Source organism: Lolium perenne, chromosome 3 (assembly GCF_019359855.2).
Source record: "Lolium perenne isolate Kyuss_39 chromosome 3, Kyuss_2.0, whole genome shotgun sequence".
NCBI classification, from domain to species: domain Eukaryota; kingdom Viridiplantae; phylum Streptophyta; class Magnoliopsida; order Poales; family Poaceae; genus Lolium; species Lolium perenne.
In genome coordinates, this window is record NC_067246.2 from 8477079 (window position 1) to 8502794 (window position 25716).

The window sequence follows — 25716 nt, forward strand, 5'->3', positions numbered from 1 at the left end:
ATCTTCGGCGAGAGAATCATATTTTTGAAGCAGGTGCCACTCTATAGTTTTCGATCGGTTATTCATCTTCATGCATACCGTCATAATATACCAACATTATGACTCCATGCAAGAGGGGAGTGCTACTCACCCTCCCTCACGCTTTGAGATGAAACTCCCACTAGTGGGCCTCGTGTATTATTTTCCTTCAAAAGTGGTTATATTTTCGTGTGAGTTTTCTCTTTGTTTCAGTTGGGATAAATCATAGGAACATGAACCATGTAAAAATATGTCAATTCATTACAAGAGTTGGGTCGGTGTCCTCAAAGTTGTAGTTTGGCACTATAAGTCGAGGATCTTCATGCAGGGTAGTCTTGTTTGTGAAGCAAGTGCCCCTTTTGCGTTGCGTATTTCAAGAAGAACGATGTTTAGTGGGCGCCGTGACGTCTACCCCCACAATAAGGCCATTTTTTTACCAAGCGTCTGTGGTGCGAAATCCCCACAACATTTTAGTAGAACTCCGCCCCTTTACAAAAGTTCAAAGATATACAAACAATAAAAGAAAGAAAGATTATTTCAGTCAAGGATCTGAAAAATCCAGTGTGCTTGTTCTTGAGTCAATGCACATGCAATGTGGCCTCATGAGTGAAACTTCCGCGATACTTGGGTTAGTGACCTTGAAAATCTGCGCTTGACATTATATATAAAATCTTTCGCGAGAGAATCATATTTATGAAGCAGGTGCCGCTCTATAGTTGTCGATCGGTTATTCATCTTCATGCATAATGTCATTATATACCAACATTAGGACTCCATGCAAGAGGGGAGTGTTACTGACCTACCCTACTCTTTGAGAAGAAACCCCCATCAGTGGGCCTTGTTCCCATTAGTGGGCCTTGTGTCATCTACCCCATTTTTTTTCAAAAGTAGTTATATTTCATGCGACTTTTCTCTTTGTTTCAGTTGTGATAATTCATAGGAACATGAACCATGTACAAATATGTCAATTTATATATGCAAACAATAAAATAAAGGAATATTATTTCAATCCAAGATTTGAAAATTTCTGAGTCCTTGTCCTTGATCCAATGCACATGCAATGTGGCCTCAAGAGTGACCGCGAGACTTGGGCCACTGACGTGGAAAATGGGGGCTTGACATTATATGTCTAAAATCTTCAGCGAGAGAATCATATTTTTGAAGCACGTGCCACTCTATAGTTGTCGATATGTTATCCATCTTCATGCATATCACCATTACATACTAACATTGGGACTCCATGCAAGAGGAGAGTGCTACTGACCATCCCTCATGCTTCGAGACGAAACACCCATTAGTGGGCCTCGTGTCATCTACCCCATTATTTTCCGTCAAATTGGTTATATTTTATACGAATTTTCTCTTTGTTTTAGTTGGGATAAATCATAGGAAATTGAACCACGTAAAAAGATGTCAATTTATATATACACAAACAATAAAAAGAAAGGAAGATTATTTCAATCCAAGATTTCAAAAATTTTGAGCCTTGTCCTTGACCCAATGCACATGAAATGTGGACTCATGAGTGACCGCGAGACTTGTGTCACTGACCTGGAAAATGGGGGCTTGACATTATGTGTCTAAAATCTTCGGCGAGAGAATTATATTTTTGAAGCAGGTGCCACTCTATAGTTGTCGATCGGTTATTCATCTTCATGCATACCATCATTATATACCAACCTGGGGACTCCACGCAAGAAGGGAATGCTACTGACCCTGCCTCACGCTTTGAGACGAAACTCCCACTAGTGGGCCTCGTGTCATCTACCCCATTATTTTTCATCTAAAGTGGTTATATTTCATGCGACTTTTCTATTTGTTTTAGTTGGGAAAAGTCATAGGAACATGAACCATGTAAAAATATGTCAATTTATACATACAAACAATAAAATAAAGGAAGATTATTTCAATCCAGTGTTTGAAAATTTCTGAGTCCTTATCCTTTACCCAATGCACATGCAATGTGGCTTCATGAGTGATCCTGAGACTTGGGCCACTGACTTGGAAAATGGGGGGTTGACATTATAAGTCTAAAATCTTTGGCGGGAGAATCATATTTGTGAAGCAGGTACCACTCTATAGTTGTCGATCGGTTATTTGTCTTCATGCATCCCGTCATTATATACAACTATTGGGACTCCATGCAAGAGGGGAGTGGTACTGACCCTCCCTAACGCTTTGAGACGGAACCCCCATTAGAGGGCCCTGTGTCATCTATCCCATTATTTTCCGTCAAAAGTGGTTATATTTCATGTGTCTTTTCTCTTTGCTTCATTTGGGGTAAAAAGATGTCAATTTATATATACAAACAATAAAAGAAAGGAATATTATTTCAATCCAAGATTTGAAAATTTTAGTGTGATTATCCTTGACCCAATGCACATGAAATGTGGCCCCATGAGTGAAACTTCCGCGAGACTTGGGCTAGCAACCTTGAAAATGTGGGCTTGACATTATACGTCTAAAATCTTATGCGATAGAATCATATTTGTGAAGGTGGTGCCACTCTATAGTTGTCGACTGGTTATTCATATTCATGCAGGCCATCATTATATACCAACATGGGGACTCCATGCAACAAGAGAGTGTTACTGGCCCTCCCTCAATGCATCGCTGCCGCCGGATCTCGGCGCGATGAGCCTCAACTCGAAGCTTCTTCCACCCTCTCCTGTGGTGACCGTGTCTCCCGGGGCGGGCAGAGGTATGCCGAGTTCCGCCCCAAAATTTAGTCACCGAGGCCGAGGGAGACGAAGTTGAAGAAGACAATCCACCGCATCACCCTCTCGCCACCGTCCACTGCCTCTCCATCGCCCGATGTCGACAACTCGAACGGTGCCCTAACGTTCTCGATGATGGATCTTCAAGTTAAGAAAATTATATCCTCGAATCCATTGAATTTGTGCGCGGAAATTAATCTCCGGTTTTGAAGAACTGGCGATTCTTCCTTCATGGATCTCTTAGAGGAGATTGACATTGCCGATCCTCCACTCGCTCCGGTTGGCGGTAATGTGTGGGGGATGATGTTGACAGTGAGAGGGATGAGGCGACCGGGGGGGGGGGGGACGACGATGAGGTGTTCGAGGTCGATGTGGGTAAAGTAAAGAGAAGAAGGGACGTTAACTACACCATGATAGAAGATGCAACGTTGTGCAGAGCTTGGGCGGCTGTGGGGATGGATGTGGTGTTCGACACGGATCAAACCGGGAAGCGGTATTGGCAACACATCAAAGATAAGTTTCATAAAAATCATGCCTTCACAACACAAGCCACTCTTGACATCTAACTCCCAGCGGCACTGCCACGCCAAAATCGGCCTAGTCTAGGTGGCAACTCACATCCAAAGTCTATACAACAAGGAGAAGAATAAAAAGGAGAACTAAATGGTTATGGCGAGGGTGGCCACATGGACTTCAAAGTTCCCTAGTAGACGCCACTTTGCCATGTCGGGGGTGATCGGTTCCGACCTAGATGAGGTCGAGAAAGAATAGATCCAATGCGGTTGAGGGCGGTGGCAGTCTAACCATGCGGCAACCAGACTTGGAGCACTACGGGAGGTCTAGCGAGGTAGATGAACAATTGTTTGACGCTACTACTCATTCGGTACCCCCAAAGAAGGACGAGACGACCGACATGGAGAAAAATAGTTATTATCTATCATTTCATGTCTCGTCTTGTCGCCGCACATTATAGGGGTCCTTCTTTTATATATGCATGGAATCAACTACTACATTTTATTTCATGTGTCGACTCATTGTTGTGTATTATTATTTTATGTGACGGTGCGGAGAAGCCGAAGATAGATAAGACTAAGAAAATTTGCCCATGATACGGCTCATGGTATGATAGCGCAAGACCTCCACCACCGTAGATGCAAGCTTGTTTTGGAACTAAACTCAGATTATCGGAAAGTAAAAAAAGGAAAAGTAGTTTGGCGGAGATATTTGATTTCTATATAATTTCGATGTGTGATTTGGATATGATGGTAGGACAAATGAAATCAATTTCATCTCAGAATTGTCTTATTTGAAATTCCTGAATGAATATAATATTACTATTATTATTACTTAGTATGTGCTAATGATTGCTTGTCGTTGATTGGGTGGAGGAATCGGGGATGGCTGTTTATTACCCGCTCTTTATTTTTCCTCCCAAAATGATGCGAGACATTAATTAACTTGCCTTGCAAGGCTGCGTATTTATTTTCTACCCAAAATGTGGTCACGGTAACCACATTTCCCCTCCTCCCACCACTCACCATCGACCCACCAGAGAAGCGGCGGCGCCGCTGGCGTGCTCGCCGGCGCCGGCGTGCATCGGCCTCTCCGTGCGCGTGGCTCCGTCGAGCTCGCCCGACCGCGTCGTGTCCGTGGCCGGGTCCTGCACTGCGGTCCTCCACGACGGCGGCGGGTTGCCGGCCACCATGACGCGGCGGCGGCGGCGGGCCGTCGTCCGCCATCTCACCCGTTCGCGAGCCGAAGCAGGGGAGGCCAGCAGCGGAGAGGGATCCGTCCTGGGCGTCTCCTCCGGCGTGCTCGCCGGTAACGGCGACCCCCGACGCGCGCAGCTGCAGGTACTCCTCCAACTAGTCCTCCTTGCTCTGTTTCCAGCGCCGCCCCTCCCGCGATTGGTTCCACCCATGACCCGCTCCTCTCTGCTAGGGTTTCCCGGCGCACAGGGACTCGGATCTTGGAGACACTGGATCGAGTTCGCTCATGAACACGCCTGCACCTTTCTCTCTGTTTATACGCGCTGCAAATATTCAGTTACAGTGTACGCGGTGGAGGATCTGCCCATGAGTGTGCACACAGTATTTGCTACTAGTTACTTTTTGATTGATTAGAGTTGTTCCTATCGCTCCAATACTACTAGTCCCTGACGAAGCACAAATTTATTTGTATACATGTGTAATGCAAACTGAGATCTGCCCGTGAGTGTTCCGGGTCAGGTGTGATTGACTACTACATTCATGTCAACTAATAAAGATTTGCTATTCCCGTGTAGTACTACTGCTGTTCATGTTTTTTCTCTGTTCCTTCGGTGCAGAATAGCATTTGCTGTTCAAGCTCGGTTTCACATCGAGAATCGCCGAAACTTTCCAACGTGTACTAGCAGGATCGCTCTGCTATAAATCGTGAAACGCCATTATGCTAGTAGTTTTTTCATCATAAATGGTTGAGCTTAGATTATAGTATTGGTTGCTCATCCATGTTATGCCTGTCTCTCTGTATTTATCAAGACTGGCAATCCCAATCTTGGAAAGGAATACAATGTTCCGTTATTATTTAGCATATATCAGACTCTGATCTGTCCATAAAATGTATTTAGAAATTTTTAAACTGAATGTTTGTTTGTTGCTGATGCATTCTAGCTTAGTTGGTATTATTTCGCCTGTCCTACGGATTACTTGTACTGCACTGCGCTATAAGTCTTGACATTAATATCTTCCTGAGCTTGTGTTTTCTTGTATGCTCATTAGGCGTGTTGTTCTTGTCATGCAGGTTCGAGGCCGTGATTCAGTTCGTCGGGCTGAACCCACTGCTCTACTACGATGGCACCCTCATCGGCACCATCACTCTTCTACAAGCAAGGATTAAGAGTCGCTTGAATTTCCCTCATGTGTACTGATGTTCCCCCCTAATATACAGCACCATTTTGCTGTTTGGAGATTTTGCCAGGTGAGAATATTGAGCGTATTTGTTCTGGTGTAAGATTTTCCTGGGGAATCGAAAGATTGTGAGATACAATGGTCATCTTTTTACCTTTCTTGCTGTACATGTTCTTCCGACGATCTTCTTCTTTTGAGATAATTGCTTTTGTTTTGAATTATGTGTTGTTTTCTTCAACCAGATTGGTTAGGTTTTCTTGCCGCTTTTAATTTTATCTTGTAAAATTTGAGCTTATAGGTAATATGGGCTTATGATGATTGTTGGCTAATTAGTAAAAGCTTCCTTTGATTTCACAGAAAGCTCTTTTCTGTTACTCTTGTCTTTGATTTGATTTAGCTGAACTAGTACATTTGTTTCTTAAGGAATAATCTTAACTGTCCCTGGTTTTCTTATCATGGATTATTTACTTTACCATGATACGCATTTAATCTCTAATTATGTAGGATCAGAATGCATTGAGATTTTTGTCTAACTGGACCTCTGTTTGGCAATGTTTGTGCAGGGTGAAAGTTTGGATACTGTTGGTGAAGGGCTTGAAATTCTGAAAAACATGGTAGCTGCTGATATAAATTCGGTTGCTTTTTTCTAGTTGAACGATGGTAGGAATCACATGAATTTTACTCTTGTGGTGCTTCCGGCTTCCCTGCTCCGTTTGCTATTTTGGTATATTCCAAGATGCATAATTTGAGATGATTCCTGTAGATTTTATTTCATGTGTTTCATTTGATGGTCATTATAATTACCAAACTTGCTAGATGCAGATTAATATTGTGAAGTATATATAGTCCATTAAAATCCTAATATTTTCTCGAAGCGAACCAGTTCGAAAATGATTGCTATTCATTGAATCTTTGTGCTTGTGATTTGACATAATTTAATATTGATGCCTTTTTCTTGCTCCACTTTGTTTCTTGATTTAGCTGAACTAGTACATTTGTTGTTTCTTAAGGAATAATGTTAATTGTCCCTGGTTTCTGTATCATGGATTATTTAGATTACCATGATAAGTATCTGTACTTATGTAGGATCAGAATGCACATACATTTGTTTTTGGTTCCTTATTTAGTTTGGTATATGTACTTGAGCATCTCTGTGAGTATAGGTGCATGCACTGCTGGTATGATCCAATCGTCGCATGGTTCCGTTTGATCCAATCGTCGCGCGCTTCCGCGATCATGCTTGAACTGTTGTGTACAATATCGTCGCCTTATTATTTTGCAGTCCTTTCGAAATATCTGTATTTGCTTTGCTTATCATGCTCTGTTTATTTTGTCCGAGGATAACGAGGAGGACTGAGCGACCGTAGTGGCCCCTTCTTCTTCGACTCCATGTGTTTTATGGGTTAGTATCTAGCTCCTCTCTATGATTTCCTAGTCTTGTGTAGTATTTATAGGCCTCAAATATAGGTGAAGTTTGCTTTCTTGGATATAGTGGATTCTGTCAAATGAAGCTTAAATTTATGGCAGATTTTCTTGACCTGTGCATATTTGGATGCCAAATGAGTTGGTCTTGTGCGACTTGCTCACTGTATTTGCTGCTATGTTATCAATGCGGATGTTTGAGAATTTAGAGGATTCCATGCCAAAAAAAATTCGTGACCTGATGTAGCTGATTCATTAGCTCAAGGATGTGTTGGCAACCGTGTCTTTGTTTTCTATTGTGTTATCATCGCGGTTTGAGTAAATGATTAGTAGTGTGTTGTATTCAGGTTGCGGTACAAGAGCTAGAGCCCCAGGAAGCTGTCAGTTTAGAATGATTTAAGCCTCTACTCCATACATGCAATAGTTATCTCTGTTTTCCTGTTACAGATGGCTAGCCCGTAGAAGCATGTATTGCTGCCTGTTTCTCTCTGTATACTTGTACAAGTATCAATTGCAGTTTGTTGCCAATTCACAGAGGCTTGGTCCGTGCCTGTTTGGTTCAGTTGGCCTGATCTGTAGCTGTTTGTTCTATATCTGGTCTGCACCATTTTAAAAGATGTTGTGTTATTTTTATTTCAGACCTGATAGATTCTTCTACTTTATGTATTTGTGCATCCATCTTCGGTAGGGTCTTGGCCTTGCGCACCGAATCCCTCGCAGACGTGCTTGGCGCTGGTAGCGTCGGCTTGCCTCCGGGTGCTTAGGTAAAGCCGTTCTGGCTCTGGTGGTGCATCAGGTAGACATCTATGTATGTATCTGTTTGAGCCCATTGATGGCTTAGAGTCTCTAGTTTTGTAGTTGATCATCTGCTAGTAGGGGAGCGGATGGCCGTCCTGGTGTTGAGGAGGCCTCGCTGGGGGGTTTGCGTTTGCGACGTTGGTGGTCGGGTGGCGCTGCTGGCTGCTGTTTGGAAGATTGGAACGGCCACGGCATATTGTTTGCGACCTTGGTGGTCGGGGGATTCATTTGCGTGTTCATTTTGTTTGCTGACTTGCATGGGTGGGTAGTCTTGGCCTGAATGTACTAGAAAATCTGGGAAGGCCATGTGGAAAATTGGAATGAATGGGCCTGTGTTGTTGTCTGGTTTTCGTGTGAAATAAAACTGATCTGCCCGTGTGAGTGTTCCTGGTCAGATGTGATTGACTACTAGCTAGATTCCTGTGAACTAATAAAGATCTGCTGTTCCCGTGTACTACTGCTGTTCACGTTTTTTCTCTGTTCCTTCGGCGCATAATAGCATTTGCTGTTCAAGCTCGGTTTCACATCGAGAATTGAACTTTCCAACATGTACTAGAAGGATCGCTCTGCTATAAATCGTGAAACATCATTATGATAGTTTTTTTCAGCATAAATGGTTCAACTTAGATTATATTGGTTGCTGATCCGTGTTATGCCTGTCTCCATGTATTTATCCTGGCAATCCCAGTCTTGGAAAGGAATACAAAGTTCCGTTATTATTTAGCATATCAAACTCTGATCTGTCCATAAAATGCATTAGAAAATTTTGAACTGAATGTTTGTTTGTTTGTTTCTGATGCATTATAGCTTGGTTGTATTATTTCACCTTTTCTACGGATTACTTGTACTGCACTGCGTTATGAATCTTGACATTAATGTGCTAATCTTCCTGAGCTTGTTTGTTTTTGTATGCTCATTAGGCGTGTTGTTATTGTTGTGCAGGTTCGAGGCTGTGATTCACTTTGCTGGAAAATCAATGGCGGCCCGTGCCCAGCAGCCCCCGCACGTCGGCGGTCCGGTCTGGGTAGGTCCGGCCGTACCGGCTCCGACGACGACGGCCTCCCTCGTCGGCAGGCTGCGCGGCGTGAGATACCTCCTGCTGCTCCCGGCCGAAGGTGGGCTGGTCCGGTGAGACCCGGCTCCTCCAGGTGCGCCAGCGCTGCCTGGAAAGGGAGGCCGACCTCCCTTCTCCACACACGGACCACCTCCCTGCCACGAACTCCGAACTCCTGCTGTTGCATGCCGGTGAGCACCACCTCCCTTCTCCACCTCATCTATGTTGATGCTGGATTGCTGCGTTATTTTCCTTGCATGTATGTGGTTGTGGGGCAGAAACCATAGCTAGCTAGCTAGCTGTGTGCGACTTCCTCCATTCGGGCTACAAGAACGACAGACCGCCCGTCTTCCACTGGGGTGTCGCCGTAAGGTTTCCTCCCGCGGCCCGCCCGTCTTCCACCGATGAATCTGTCATGTTTTATTTGGTGCTGCCTAATGTGCTGCAAACCAATCAATGGTTCGAGTTAGTTTGGCATTGCAAGTGCTATGTAGTAGTAGTGCTAATGTGGTGCCAAATTCATTGCTTTTGTTGAATTTTTCAACGAAGTTACGAGGCTGTGCCATCTGGTCCACAGATGATTAATTCGAACCTTGGATTGCAACGTCTTTAGCCCTGCAAATTGTTTAATTAAGCTTTGGCTTTCCTGTTGGGCTCAGTGTGAGGTTAGATTTTATACTGGATGGGTGGGGTCTCAGATGTGAGTACCGGCATGTTGCGGCTCTGGTATTTAACATTAGATGAAAGGTTCTTCTTCATTTAATATTTCTACTGCCGGTTTCCTCACTTGGTGTTCAAAGTCTTCTCCACTTGCTGTGTTGATTTTTAGACTCTGTATGAGTATAATATATTCATATTGTACTAGGCCTAAATGTTTATATCATTGTCAGGAACTTCCACTTGCTAGAGTGGCTCATCTGCTTGCTAGTTTATTTCGTGATGGCCAGTCTGATCAACTTATTTAGACAGAATGTCGCTGCTGTAGTCTGATTCTGGTTGGTACATTTGGTAGGTAAGAAGAGGAAAGACACTATCTGCATTGTCCTTGCACGCGGAGGACACTTATGAGGAGCCTAAAGTTAGGATGGAAAAGGTCGTAGGAAGAACCTGACGTGAAATATGGGAATTGTATCCGCACTCATCCAATTGGTGATACAGTTGAAGGCATTACTGAAAACTATTTGATGCCTTCTTGAAATGTGAGATTCTGCCCATCAAGCTTTATTCCAACTTAATCCTCGTATATCCTCATGATCATTTGTGCATGCGCTGCATTGGAAGTCCACTCTGCTCATAGAATTTCTGGAATTACCGCATCTGCATTTTTTTTGGTTGACACATCTGTCTGTTTATTTGAAGCTGTATTTAATCGTAACTTGTTTACTAATAACCACTCCTCGTAAAACTGAGCAGCATACTTCTTCATTATGGCCAGGCATTGCTAAATTGTCTTGCAGCCATCTAGTGATTTCTTCATTATACATGGATTGATAAATTCATTGGTCTTGCATGGGCCTTACTCAATATTCCCAGATGGACTTCGTTCCTTTCCGACTTATTTCGGTTTCAAAGTAGTTCACTAGTAGTCCTAGAGTGTTTGCACTTATGTCACATGTGCTGATCTTGCAATTGAAAATTATGTGGTGTTCAATGTTATTGTTTGTAGTAGTTTATCTATCTAATAATGAGGAGTGGCAATAATCTGGATACTTGTCTTTTCTAGCCATTTGTTCCTCCTTTGCTGATGCTACGCTTTTCTTTTGTGGTTGCTGTGAAAAGCCTTAGCTTAACTCATCTGTTCTTCAGGGTTCATGTTTGGGTCTGGTGGTGGTACAAGCAGCCCAAGGCGGTGGTGGTGATGGCGAGGATGGATCAGGAAGGAGCCCACTCGGTCTGCGCCGGGGACAGGAACGATAACTACCCGCAGGTGCCTCCCGCTGCCTCTTCTGACCTATTTCAAGTAATAAAAATGAAAGCAATAATTGTCCTGCTGTACATGAACTCTAATTGGCAACTGTTTGGTTAGCTAATTGTGGATAATTTGCTACTGTTTTTTTTTATATATTTTGGGTATGCTCTAGCATCTAAAATAAATCAGTGACCTTGTTGTCGTTTCAGGGTATGATTACTGGCCACGTGTATTACTTCCTGGAAGATGTGAACCCTCTGGTGACTGGCCAGCATCCTGTGAAGACTCCTTTGTTCATCAAGACTGATGTTTGCTGACAACAATCTGGTCGTGGCTTGGCCAACCAACGCCGGGCTCGGTCCGGGTGCAAGGTTTGGTTCTATGGAGTATGGACCCACAGTTCCAATGATCACCCGATGTCCATGACATGCGACAGATCTAGGAAAGCGAATTCTTTTATTCCTTCATATTGTGAGGTTGTGCGATGCAAGGTCCGCGTGTACTTATGCATGCTAGATCATTGTTATTGTGCATAACGAAGATATGTGACTGGCAAGGACAACGACGAGCCAGTTTAGCTGTGACATGTAGCTGCTGCAGGTTAGTGCATCTGGGGGATAGGGGATGTCGTCATCGTATATGTGCCTTGGTCGTCGAACAATCTATATGCGCTTTATCAACTTCGTTGATGTTTCTTGTTCAGTATTGTTTTACACCTCTTGTATATTTGAATGTCAAATTTGTTGTGTTGTGTGCACTCTAGCAAGTTTTTGATGTACAGTAAATACTTGCTATGTGATCATGATGTCTGAGAAAGAGACTTTCGAGCTGATGAAACTCTAGCTGATTAATTGGCTGAACTGCTAATGTGATTTTCCAAAGAAGATCCTGCTGATGCCCCTCGCGTATCTGACTTTTGATAAACAGCCAATTGTGCACGTTTGAGCTAGAAGAAACGATCAGTGATTTCTCATTCTCTCTGAGGCCCTTAATTTTAACATGTGAACATTCACATATCAAATAGTTCTCATACATGAATAAAAAAACTCCTGCTTTTCCTTAATTTCAGTTTCAGCACGCACCAGGCAGGTAAACCCCAAGGTTATTTTTTGTCAAAAAACAACTTCCAGTCAGATCCCTTGTTTTCCTCCGCTCCTTCCTATTTTTTCCAGTGAGAATAAAAACCCACAATAGTGAGCCCTGATCCTTAGTTATCGGGAGAGGAAAAAGAGGATTCATTATTTAGGAGAAGTTAATTCCTCCCTAATTACATGGAAGTTACTTTTTTTTTACATGTGACGTTAATTTTTGATGAGAGAAGAAAGACCTTAATTATCGGGAGAGAGAAAAGAGGATCAATGTTTTGGCAACACGAATAATTAAAACAGGTACCATGTATATGACCAGGCATGCATGCATGGCAGCTCAAATTGAGCAGTATCTCCAATAAGGTTATTTCCCTAGAGAGAGGACCCGGATTGATCCTGGGTATCTCTAAGGGGCAAATTCATTTCCTGTCCAAGCAAAGGAAAGCCTGAGGAGCAAATCCATTTCCGATCTACAAGCAAAGGAAAAGAGATAGTAGAATTAAGGGTTGTTTGTCAATCCATAACTATACCGTCGCATAATTACTGGGGCTCCAAAAGTAAGAGCCCACCCATATTAGTTTTAAGATACGAGCGTCCACGCTACCAACTGATCCATGGTACTCCCTCCGTCTCGGTTTAAGAGGTACGCACGCAGTTTAATACAAACTTTGACCATTGATTTGGTCAACAAAATATAAATTTTATGTCTACAAAATCTATATCATTAGATTCGTAAGCTAAAAAGTTTTCCAATGATATATTTTTTGTGACATATTATTGATCAAAATAATGGTCAAAGCAATTTCTTAAACTACGTGCGTGCCTGTTAAACTGAGACGGAGGTAGTAGTAGTCTCCAACATTTGGTTGTCGCCTATAATAATCAACTGATTTGTGGTAGGGACCAAATTAATTACCGTAATTGATATAATTAGCAAATAAAAGAGCCAGACAAAAGTCACATGTACATAAGCTCGTAGGTAGCGTGCGTGCATGTATTTCACGGCTAGGGAGAGTTGAGCATGATACAGTTGAGACGATTGAGACGTGCATGTTTATTGAGTCGTCGCATCGGCTGCCGCTAATGTCTCTTTGGCCGTTCAGTACGACATAACATTAGCATGAAAAAGCAATTATTAGGACAGAATCAATTAGCCACACAGGTCAATATGACGAGCTGATTTCTAGGTTCAAAATTAATTATGGTAATTGATATAGTTAGCAAAGAGAAAAGCCTCGTTGGTAGTGTGCTCGTGCATGTACGGTTTCACGGGCAGGAGAGCTGAGCATGATTTTCTGGCGGTTTAGTACGACATACCATTACCATGAGGAAGCAATTTTTAGGAGAGAATCAATCAGCAATTAATTGCATGGAACCCATCGTCGGTAGCTATGTATGCACCCCAGCGTTTTGGCTCACTAGGCATCCATCACGTCACCGATCTGAGAGAACACGCGACGAATCGTTGAATCTGGGCGGTTTTGTAGAACACTAGAGGTGATTAGCATGCTAAAGCAACTATATATAGTTAGCAAAGGAGAAAAAAAGTAAACTATACATGAGCTTGTAGGTAGCTAGTGTGCGTGCATGTATTTCACGAGCCGGTATTTAGGTGCCAAACTAATTATCGGTGGAGTAGTTAGCAAAGAGAAGAGCTAGAAAAGAGAGAAAAGGCATAGTTGGGAGAGCTGAGCATGATACACGCACATTTAATGAGTTACCGAGTCTGGTTCCACCAATGTCGCTCCGGCCATTTGGCAGAACACAGAATGTGATTAGTATATGCGGAAAGAATTAATCAACAATTAATGCCGTAATGCCAGAAAAACAATCTAAGCTAGCCATGCACCCCATCGGCCTCCACGTCACCGATCCGGGAGAACACGGGATGTATCATTGAATCTTGGCGGTCCATCAAGTCTCTCGATCTAGCTGAGCCTATCTACAGCCAAAAGAGAGAACCGAAATTTTACCTCCATCTAATCTTGTTCCCGCCATAGGCACCCCCTCAAAATATTTGAACCTCCAACCTTGACCTTCTCTACTAGTCTATAAATACAGGGAAGGGTGTAGCCAACGCGTGCGTCGTGTGTGACGACTTAGACTTTGACTCTTTACTCGTCGAGGAGAGGAGAGGAGAGTGGGCGGTCTGTCGCCTATTCAGTGTGTCGAGGCTTCCGGTTTCATGGTCATTGTGGACCGGTGGCGGTAATTCTCAGATTCTTCGTTTTCGCTCTGTTTCATGAATCGATACATCCATCTATACCCTCGTTTTTTACATCTTCGTTCATGTCACCACCGTCTGCTCAGATTCGTTTCCTGTGAGATGCGCCGAAAAGGGAGCCTGCAGGGCTGCGTGCGGCGGCGAGGCACCGGCATGGATCATCGGAGTTTTTGCGGCGGCGTAGATCGGATGCTCTGCTGATGGGGCCGGCCGGAAAACTGTAGGTTTATTAGGTTTATTAGTTCACCGCATGGACCTAATAATTGGTTTATTAGGTTTAATTCGTTGCCTTGTTGTGTAATTTGCTTGGTGGTCCGGCCTTCGTAGCAGCAGTATGAAAGTAGGGACGGCATCACATGTGAAGATCAGAGTCTTGTTGCAGAGGCTGGCTGTATTTGGTATCTCCTAATATTAATATATTTCCATTATCGAAATACTCAGTGCATAAATAAATATATTATATACAATGATGCTTAATTGTTGTTTATGTATTTTATACGTGTATGACACATGCACCTTTACTAGTAGCAGATAAAGGAAGTAACACAACTTTTCATATGTATTTTGTGATTTTTGACCTTGTGAGGATCACTAGAATAATATTTTGTCATATATAGTGGGTGCTGTTTTATTTTGTGGCTGTGACATGCAGCTATGACTCCAAGACAAGGCTGGAGCATCCCTAGTAGAAGGAATTCAGCTGCAGCAATATCCATTTTCATTTTCTTCAAGTGTTTTACTAGGTGAAGATTTGGAGGGTGCTTCCACGGCCTCCGCCCATGTTGCCTCCACCGTGTCCTCAGCGAGGGTGCATCGACGGTTCTGGCGTTCAGCTTCTATCGTCGTCCGTGGGTGCTTCCACATCCCTGGCCGATTCCGTGCTAGTAAGGATGGTTGCACAGCGGCCGGCACCTAGGCCGTCTCCGTGCGCTTGCAGATCGTGTGGCTTCCGTACAAGTATAGTGTGAAGCAATTTTCATTGAAGCAAATTTCCTATTCAACGGAAATGAATGCCATTTTCTTTGGAAACACTTTACATTTTAGCTTGGCATGGTTGTACTTCTCATACCGAACTTACGTCATGTTCGATGGAAATAAATAACTCCTCCATTAAAAAAATCACTAAGCAATATTGTAATACTTCAGAAGCAAAACTTAATTTTACATAAAACACAAATATTTTGTATAGAATCGAAGCATTTCTTTCAGGTACGGAAGCAAACAAGTAAAGCCATTTTGAATGTTTGGTTAGAAGCAAAATTAATCTTACATAAAAACACATATTTTTCCATATCACTGAAATGTTTATACACTGGTGGAAAAAAGGGCTTTGGTCGCGGTTGGCAACTGCCATTAGTCGCGGTGGCCCAACCGCGACCAAAGCAGCGCGACTAAAGGCCCCCCCCTTTAGTCGCGGTTCCTTACGAACCGCGACTAAAGGCCCGTCCACGTGGGCCGCAGGCGAGCGCCAGGGCGGAGGACCTTTAGTCGCGGTTCTTCTGGCCAACCGCGACTAAAGGCCTCCGCAGGGTTTAGGGTTTTAGCCCCCCTCCCCCTAAATCTGGTTTCTTTTTAATTTGTATTGTTTTATTTCTTTTGGGTTTTAATTTTGAAGGAGTTTCACATATTCTACGGTACTGTATACATACATGCATATGAATGTACAATTTCAAACAAATTTGAAATTAGAACCAAAAAGAATTCAAGAGGAATATACAATATATATTCAATATCGGATCACCATATACAATATATATTCAATATCGGATGACCATATACAATTTTGAACAAGTTAGTTACAAATTCTGGTGCATATAAAGTTCTACGTCATCGTAATAGTGTTCTCCTCTAGGATCGATGACTTCCCTCGCCAACCATCCAGCTAGTTCCTCTTGAAGTGGTCGGAAGCGAGCTTCTGGACTAAGCGTCTTCCGGAGGTTATTCCTCAGGATGTTGTTCTCACACGTCTGGTCCCGCTCATTGCAGTATCTCCGGATCCTCTCACAAACATAGTATCCACATAGATTGGTCCCCGGTGGCTGAGTATCCCCAGTCGTCCGCACTGCCATTTTAAAAGATAGCTCTTTTTTGAATTCACCGACCTTGGTATCTACGAACCGTCTCCAAACCCTACGAGGCAAAGAAAATTAAATAAGCAAGAGAGTTATTAATTAGTTACTTGATATTAGGAAATGATGAACGAAATAGGCCGATCGATATAGAGCGCAAATGAATGAAAATAATTACTTTTGCAACATTTTTCTCATGTCGCCCCAAAGCGCCGGATCCATATTCAGAGAGTCGTGGACGAGAACTGAGGAGGTCTGAACTTTAATTACCATAAGAATCCAGTGGAACCTGCGGACACGATACATGCACAGTCATGCATAACTCATCGATTAGCCACATACCATGCATGGAGTAAACAAAAGAGAATGTGCTCAAGACAGAAACACTCACCCAAAATGGTAAGGAAATAGAATATCACTTTTCTGTTGCTGTTTTCTAATAAACCGCCACAGGTCATCCTCCACGTCGGCGGGGTGGTGTTCTAACACATGTGAATTAACGATGTGTGGGTCAATGAACCCAACATCATGGATGTTCCTTATTCGCATTTCCCGCTTCTTCATTCTGCATAATAGCGTACACAACAAGATAGTTAGGACAGTGCAGGCAATGAACGAGATGGGGTAGAAATTAATAAATCACTTACAGAACGTAGCAACTGATGATAGATTTGTCGAGGTCGCGCAGATTGAACAGCTGGAACAATTCACTCAGAGGAATTTGTACCCAGTAATGTTTGAAGTGATGCTCATATCTAACTTCCGCATAGATATAGTCTTTGGCGTTTTTATGTTTTATGTAACCCTTGTACCAATTTAGCAGACCTAGCATTTGTCGAGGTAGATCCCCTTCCTGCGCAGGCTCGACGAGAGGGCCATTCTTCACATATGTAAATACTACGTCCTTCATTGGCGCCTCATCAAGGCCTAGCAGTGCACGAAGAGTGATACCTAACTCGGCCGCTTGTTCTATGTCACTCGTTACAGTCAATCCATGTGCTGCGGCTGCTGCTGTGATATCGGGGCATCCAGGATCGGCGGCTTGCACTATGAGCGGGGCGATCGATTGTTTACTTTGTTCCCCGAGCTGGGCAACTTCTTTCCCCCTTTCTAATTTTGACTCGGCCTCGTCCTTCACGGCTTTCTTCTCCGCCAACTCTTTCCTGTTCTTGAACGCGAGTGCTTGCCTACGAAGTTCACGTAAATAGTCGTCAGGCAGATTCTTCGCGGCTTGGGACGGTGTGTTCAAAAATGACTTAGCCCACTGCTTTTCCTTGTCAGAATATACTGGCTTGGGCTCGCCCTCTATTTTCCTCTTGACGCTCGCCTTCCATTTCTCTAAATCAGCAGCCGCGCCCGCCTCGACTTCCTCGGCACTACTTTCCCAAGGCCTCGTGGGGAGAGGCTTCAGTGATACCTCCGGTACCTTTGTTTTCTTAGGTACGTAAGGGTCCGGGTTAATAACCCAGGACTGCTTCTGCTTCTTCGCCGGAGGTGGATTGGGGGGCGGTACCGGTGTCTGATCACCCGCCGGACGAGGACTGGGGGGCGGCGGCGTGGGCTGACGTGAATGAGGTGTATTAGGTGAAGCACCACCGCCACCGTCACCGCCACCGCCACCGCCACCGTCACCGCCACCGCCACCACCACCACCGTACGGGGGTGGACTTGTTGGCGCCTCGCCTGGAAACTTGATAAATTTCTTCTGCCATAGAATGAACTGGCGCTTGACATCTCCAAGTCTTTTCACCCCTTCAGGTGTAGCAATGTCAATGTCCAGGTTCTCAAACCCTTGGACTATCTCCTCCACCGTCACACGAGCATAGCCATCTTGAATGGGGTTGTTGTGGTGGAGTGCTCCAGGTGGTAAAGCACTGCCGATGGCTACCTTCATGGACATGTTCCCGATAGGATAATACAGATGACATGCTTTCATCTCCTTTATATCGTCCACGGGGTAGCGAGGAGGCTCCGGTGCAGTAATTTCGACCACCAGAGGCTCCGGTGCAGTAATTTCTATCGTCGGTGCACCAGCCGGTGAGGCCTCCGTGGAAGCCACGCTGCTTCTTCTCTGCTGGCTTCCGAGATCCATTGGATGATCTTCAGCATGCTGCGCCCGAGCTGCATCTCTTTCGGCGACTAGTACACTCACGGTTTTCTTCATCACATCCATTTCAGTTACCAACTTCGCCACAACATCTGCATCCCGATCCATCTTTCTCTTACGGCTTCTGTAACCGTACGGGTCATCGTTCCGGGGGAACCCTATTTTCCACGGAATGGGCCCCATGCCTCGTATACGTCCTCCGTGTTCAGGATTCCCGAGGGCTTTTGTCAGGGCGTCGTTCTCTCTGTTGAACCTGATCCTCCCCTCTTGAGCCTCCCTCATTGCCTCAATAAGCTTTTGGGTGGGTGTAATTATTTTGCCCTGATAAACACACTCCCCGGTCGCCGGGTTCAGCGATCCCCCATGCCCGTACCACCAGCTTTTGGCCCTTGGGTCCCATCCCTCCGTACCTGGACGGATTCCTCGCGCCCTCAGCTCGTTCTCCATCTTCTCCCACTTAGGCTGCCAAAAGCGATACCCTCCTGGCCCCATTTTATGATTGTACTCCTTCTTGGCCGCATTTTCCTTATTTTTCTCGATAGTTCAAGGAACTGCTCCGATTTCTTTTGCTTCACAAATTCTGGCCAATCATGTTGCAGTTTCTCATATTGTCCTATGAAATCCGGAGTCTTGCCCTGGTTGACAAAGTCATGGGCTAGATTTTGCTTGTATTTCCGGAATGCGTTGGCCATCCTAGAAAGAGCGAACTGTTTGACTAGCTTGCGCCTCTCCTTGTTTTCCGCAATCTTGTTACCCTCCTCATCGTATTTGCGGTATTCCGGAGGTAGAACGAAATGTTCCATAAGCTTGTTGAAGCAATCTTTTTTTCTCTCTTATCGACAAAAGTGAAACCAACACGTGCCTTCTTTGGCTCATTCCACTCCTGGCGGGTGATCGAGACGTTGTCTCTAACAACGGCTCCGCATTGGCTGACAAACTTGGTGGCGTTCTTGCTGGGCTCCAGCGGCCTGCCGGTTGCTTCATCGACAACATCGATGGTGCATGTTTCTCCTGCTTTCATCGTCTTGGTTGCGCCACGCTTTGACGACGTACTCGATTTTTTCGACGATCCGGCCGAGGGCTAAAATAAGAAAGAGAGTCGCGCGCGTTAGTACACACACATTTATTCAAATCAGACGCTCAATATGTACATATATATATATACCTCGGCGCCGGAGGTGGTTGCTACTTCCAAGCGAAGATCGTCGTTTATCGACGTTTCTTCGGCACCATCTTGCTGACCATGCCCTTCATCTTCACTCCTCAAGGTTCAGATAAGAAGAGATATCATCTTCTTCTTCTCCGGTCGGCACATATGGAATATCGCCTTTTATGATGCCGAACATATGGTCTTCAGCGTCCGGATCATAGTTGTCCAGAATCGGGTCAGCTCTATCGTCCGCCATATGTCAGTCCTGAAAACATGTAGTCAAAACAAATTAATTAAGTGCAGAAGGGGGGCGGTGGCGGTGGCGAAAGGGCGGTGCCAAAAGGAGGGGGCCGGCGAGCTGGAAGGGGTGGGAGAGGGTGTCGCGGAAGAGCGCGTGTGTGCGTCGGGAGAGATTGGAGGCCGGGCGCCGGCGGGCGCCGCCCTAGCTATTGCATGTGTGCGTGTGTGGCGCGCGCCCCCGCCCTAGCTATTTTAAGTCTCAAATTTTAAGTCTGAAATTTATAAGTCTGAAATTTTAAGTCTTCTTTTAGTTTTTTAAGGCTCAAACTTTTAAGTCTCAATTATTTAGTTAATTTTAAGTCTTAAATTTTAACTCTAAAATTTTAAGTCTGAAATTTTTAAGTCTCAAATTTTAAGTCTTCTTTTAAGTCTCAAAATTTTAAGTCATATTAAGTCAAAATTTTAAGTCATATTAAGTCAAAATTTTAGTTAAGTCATAATATGTTAAGTTTTAATTTTATTAAGTCAAAATTTTAGTTAAGTTAATTTTTTGTTAAGTAAAAAAAGAGAGAGATTTTTTATTAAGTCAATTTTTCAGTTAACATTCCAAAGTATTATATTTTTATTTTTACTTAATAACATTCCAAAGTTTTGGTTAATTAATTAAGTAGTTAAAATTAAAAAGACAAAAAACTCAAAAAAACTGGCGGCGTCCTTTTCCTTCTCTCTCCCTCTCTCGTGCGCTCGATCCCGTGTACCGTGTGCGCCCGCGCGTCGGCGAAAGGTGTCTGTGCGGCCGGCGGCGGCGGCGCGCGTGTGGTGTGCGCGCTCGGCGGCCGCCGCCAGCCGCGCGGCGTTGTGGAGTGTAGCGCGCGGCGAGAGGAGAGGGCGGCGCGCGGCGTGGAGACGACGTGTACGTACGCGGGCCGGGGCTGGCGGTTGACGTACACGGAGGAGGGGCCGACGCGCGCAGACGCAGGCGACGAGAGAAGCGGCGGCGGTAGGAGGGCGCGCACGTTCGGCGGCGCGTGGAGTCGGCGGCGCGCGGCGGCAGCGTGAGGAGTCGATCGGCGCAACTGTCGGCGTTCGAGAGGAAGAAGATGAAGTGAACCGGCGCGCGGGCGCGCTCGTTTTATAGGCATTGAGCTTTAGTCGCGGTTGGGGTCACCAACCGCGACTAAAGGGTAGCCTTTAGTCGCGGGTGGTGAGCCCAACCGCGACTAAAGCACATTTTTCGGCGGTTTCGAGATTTCCCGCGGAAATACCCTTTAGTCGCGGTTGGCGAGGCCAACCGCGACTAAAGGTCTTTCATAATACTTATCATTTTCAAAATTCTTAAAAATACAAAAAATATATCAAAAAATTCAGGAAAATAAAACTAATTTATTCCAAAATATTAATAATACAAATAATATATCAAAAAATTCAGAAAAATAAAACTAATTTATTTCTAAATGTTAAAAATACAAATAATATATCAAAAAATTCAGAAAAATAGAACTAATTCAATTCAAAATGTTGAAAATACAAATAATATACCAAAAAAATCAGAAAAATAAAACTAATTCAATTCAAAATGTTAATAATACAAATAATATATCAAAAAATTCAGAAAAATAAAACTAATTCATTTCAAAATGTTAAAAATACATATAATATATCAAAAAATCAGAAAAATAAAACTAATTCAATTCAAAATTTTAAAAATACAAATAATATATCAAAAAAATCAGAAAAAAAAACTAATGCAATTCAAAATCTTAAAAATACAAATAATATATCAAAAAATTCAGAAAAATAAAACTAATTCAATTCAAAAATCTTAAAAATACAAATTATCAAAAATTCAAAAAAATAAAACTAATTCAATTCAAAAGTTCGTTGGCCCCCTCTTCCCGCCTCTTTCCGCCGACCCCCTCTTCCCTCCTCGTCTTCCCGCCATTTCTTCCCTGTCTTCCCGCCTCTTTCTTCCCACCAATTGTTTCCCGCCAATTTCTTCCGGCCTCTTTCTTCCCGCCAATTTTTTACCGCCAATTTCTTCCCGCCACTTTCTCCCCGCCTCTTTCTTCCCGCCTCTGTCTTCCCGCTCCCATTTTTCCCGCCATTTGTCACTACATATAGGTAGCCCGGCTTGGCCAGCATCACATCTCTACAATCTCTCATCACTCTCTCATGGCTTCCACCGCACCCACTCTAACCTACCAGCAGGTGGAGGAGCTTTGCGCCTCGAACTACCCTTGCCCTCCGGGCTACCGCGTCCCTGCCGGCTGGAGCCTAAGCGCCGGCGGCGTGCCGGTCCCTCCCGTCCCTCAGGGTACTGCGCGCCGGGCGGCCATCACGAACCACTACTACCTCGACCTCACGCCGGAGCAGCGGATGAATCCCCGCTGGCATCCCGATAACCAGCATACTTGGGACGCCTTCTTCATCAATCGGCGTGAGAGGGCGCTCGCCAGGTATGAGGAGGACGGTCTGCCTCCTGGAAACTTCCACGAGGCCGGCCGTCGGCTATGGTGGTACGGCCGGACTCTGCAGAGCGTCATGGACTACATCACGGCCGGCGATATCCCCGCTGCGCTACCCTCGATTCGAGCCACGAGCGCCGCCCGACGACAGCGACGACAGCAGCGACGACGACGCCGGCAACTTAGAAGGCGACGACTACCAGTACAATGGCGGCGGCTATGAAGACTACGAGTATGCATATTATACGCCTAGGCAGGAGTATGACTAAATCACTCCAAATTTCAAGTATGTAGGAGTATGACTTAGTCACTCCAAATTTCCTGTATGCAGGAGTATGACTTAGTCACTCCAAATTTCATGTATGCAGGAGTATGACTTAGTCACTCCAAATTTCATGTATCAAACACATCACGGGTAATATAATTCACATGATTCATTCAACAAAGTTTGGTACAATAAATTATTACACATCATTTCTTCCCTTGTGTCCCTGCTTGCTTACGATTGTGCCGTATCCATGGAGCATCCTCATCATTTAACTTAATGCTTGGGTCGGTGTTCACTTTGAAGGGCGGAATTTCAGCAAACATATTATAATCTTCTGACATGTCTGTCTTGTCCTCCACTCCCACGATGTTTCTTTTCCCTGAAAGAACAATGTGGCGCTTTGGATCATCGAACGATGTACTGATCATTTTCTTATCTTTCCGTTTCCTCGGTTTGCTACTCATGTCCTTCACATAGAAAACCTGAGCGACATCTTTCGCTAGGACGAATGGTTCGTCAAGATAACCAAGATTGTTGAAATCCACCATTGTCATTCCGTATTGCTGGTCCACCTTTACCCCACCTCCTGTTAGCTTGAACCATTTGCACCGGAACAAAGGGACCCTAAAGGAGGGTCCATAGTCAAGTTCCCATATCTCCTCTATGTAACCATAATATGTGACCTTTTGCCCATTCTCGGTTGCTGCATCAAAGCGGACACCACTGTTTTGGTTGGTGCTCTTTTTATCTTGGGCGATCGTGTAAAATGTATTCCCATTTATCTCGTACCCTTGGAAAGTCGTTATAGTCGAAGATGGTGTCTTGGCCAACATGTACAGCTGATCTACAACCTTATTGTCACTCATTAAATGTTTTCTCAACCAATCGCCGAAAGTCTCCATGTGGGCCTTCCTAATCCAGGATTCGGGCTTCCTGTGGTTGTCCGAGCGTAAAATATTCTTGTGTTTCTCAAAGTACGGAGCAACCAAGCTGGAATTGGTCAGAACTGTGTGGTGTGCTTCAGTCAGAGAATGGCCGTCCATACATATCATTGATTTCCTTCCGATCGTGCCTTTTCCACTTAGTCTCCCCTCGTGCCGCGATTGAGGAAGACCAATCGGCTTAAGGTCAGGAACAAAGTCAACACAAAACTCAATTACCTCCTCATTTCCATAGCCCTTGGCGATGCTTCCTTATGGCCTAGCACGGTTACGAACATATTTCTTTAATACTCCCATGAACCTCTCGAAGGGGAACATATTGTGTAGAAATACAGGACCGAGAATGGAAATCTCATCGACTAGGTGAACCAGGAGGTGCGTCATAATATTGAAGAAGGATGGCGGGAACACCAACTCGAAACTGACAAGACATTGGATCACATCGTTCTGTAACCGTGGTAGAACTTCTGGATTGATTACCTTCTGAGAGATTGCATTGAGGAATGCACATAGCTTCACAATGGCTACTCGAACATTTTCCGGCAGGAGCCCCCTCAAAGCAATCGGAAGCAATTGCGTCATAATCACGTGGCAGTCGTGAGACTTCAGGTTTTGGAACTTTTTCTCCGCCATGTTTATTATTCCCTTTATATTGGACGAGAATCCTGACGGGACCTTCATCCTGCTCAGGCATTCAAAAAAGATGACCTTCTCTTCTTTGGTCAGAGCGTAGCTGGCACGACCTTGAAACCGTTCCGGATGCTGGTCATCAGGGTCTTTCAAACTTTGCTGGTCTGCCGTGCTTCCTTTGTATCATTTGACTTCCCATACACGCCCAAGAAGCTTAGGATGTTCACGCAAATATTCTTCGTAACGTGCATCACGTCGATTGCAGAGCGGACTTCTAGGACTTTCCAATATTCTAGCTCCCAGAATATAGATTTCTTCTTCCACATGGCTACGTGCCCGTCAGCTCCCTTCGGAACTGATTGTCCGCGGGACCCTTTCCAAAGATGACTTTCAAACCCTTGACCATATCAAATACCTCGGTACCGGTGTGTTCCGCAGGCTTCGGCCGGTGATCTGCCTTGCCGTTGTAATGCTTGCCTTTCTTTCTTCTTGGATGACCTTTCGGAAGAAATCGACGATGCCCAAGGTACACGTTCTTCTTACAATTTGGCAAATGTACACTTTCGGTCTCATGTAAGCAGTGCGTGCATGCATTGTATCCCTTATTTGACAGTCCCGAAAGGTTACTAAGAGCAGGCCAATCGTTGATGGTTACGAAAAGCAACGCTCGTAGGTCAAATTCCTCTTCTTTGTGCTCATCCCACACACGGACACCAGGTCTGCCCCACAGCTGTAAAAGTTCATCAACTAATGGCCTTAGGTACACATCGATGTCGTTGCCGGGTTGCTTCGGACCTTGGATGAGCACCGGCATCATAATGAACTTCCGCTTCATGCACAACCAAGGAGGAAGGTTGTAGATGCATAGAGTCACGGGCCAGGTACTATGGCTGGAGCTCTGCTCGCCAAAAGGATTCATGCCATCCGTACTTAGACCAAATCTTATGTTCCTTGCGTCAGCTGCAAAATCTTTGAACTCTCTGTCGATCTTTCTCCATTGCGTTCCATCTGCGGGGTGTCTCAACTCCCCGTCCGACTTACGGTCCTCTTTGTGCCATCGCAACAACTTGGCATGCTCTTTGCTTCTGAACAGACATTTCAACTGTGGTATTATAGGAGCATACCACATCACCTTGGCGGGAACCCTCTTCACAGGTTTACGGCCCTCAACATCGTCACCGGGGTCATCGCCTCTGATCTTATAACGCAATGCGGTGCATACTGGGCATTCATTCAAATTCTCGTATTCACCGCGGTAGAGGATGCGATCGTTGATGCATGCATGTATCTTCGAACCTCTAAACCTAGAGGGCAGACAACCTTCTTTGCTTCGTACGTAGTGGCGGGCAACTCGTTATTCTTTGGAAACATATTCTTCAACATTTTCAGCAAGTTTTCAAATGCCGAGTCAGCTACACCTGCCTGTGCCTTCCATCTCAGCAAATCCAGTGTGCAGCCCAGCTTTTTCAGACCATCATCGCATCCGGGGTACAGCGCCTTCCTGTGATCCTCTAACATGCGATCCAAATTCTCCCTCTCTTTTTCAGTTTCGCAGCGTCTCCGTGCATCAGCAATGGTCCGACCAAGATCATCAACGGGATCATCACGTGCCTCTTCTTCACCTTCCCCTTCATCGTCCCCTTCACCTTCAGCATCCTCCATGAAAGTATCACCGAAATGAGCAAGATAGCTTTCATCGATGAAATCATCCCCTTCTTCATCTTCTTC

General features: G+C 44.7%; 2 protein-coding genes across 2 annotated transcripts; one reads left to right on the forward strand and one right to left on the reverse strand.

The window, feature by feature from the left end:
* Window positions 1-2652: 2652 nt before the first annotated feature.
* Window positions 2653-11643, forward strand: LOC127325603 (uncharacterized). The gene is made up of 9 exons (XM_071828792.1): window positions 2653-2719; window positions 4206-4588; window positions 4677-4788; window positions 5517-5693; window positions 6187-7025; window positions 8786-9088; window positions 9910-10096; window positions 10704-10824; window positions 11016-11643. The coding sequence occupies exons 1-4, from the start codon at window positions 2653-2655 to the stop codon at window positions 5528-5530; spliced, it is 576 nt and encodes a 191-aa protein (XP_071684893.1). The 3' UTR covers window positions 5531-5693; window positions 6187-7025; window positions 8786-9088; window positions 9910-10096; window positions 10704-10824; window positions 11016-11643.
* Window positions 11644-15883: 4240 nt separating this feature from the next.
* Window positions 15884-17151, reverse strand: LOC139837469 (uncharacterized). The gene is made up of 4 exons (XM_071826903.1): window positions 16835-17151; window positions 16579-16752; window positions 16366-16476; window positions 15884-16248 (listed from the first exon to the last, which is right to left on the reverse strand). Exons 1-4 carry the CDS (start codon window positions 17095-17097, stop codon window positions 15915-15917), a joined length of 882 nt encoding a protein of 293 aa, XP_071683004.1. The 5' UTR covers window positions 17098-17151; the 3' UTR covers window positions 15884-15914.
* Window positions 17152-25716: the final 8565 nt, after the last annotated feature.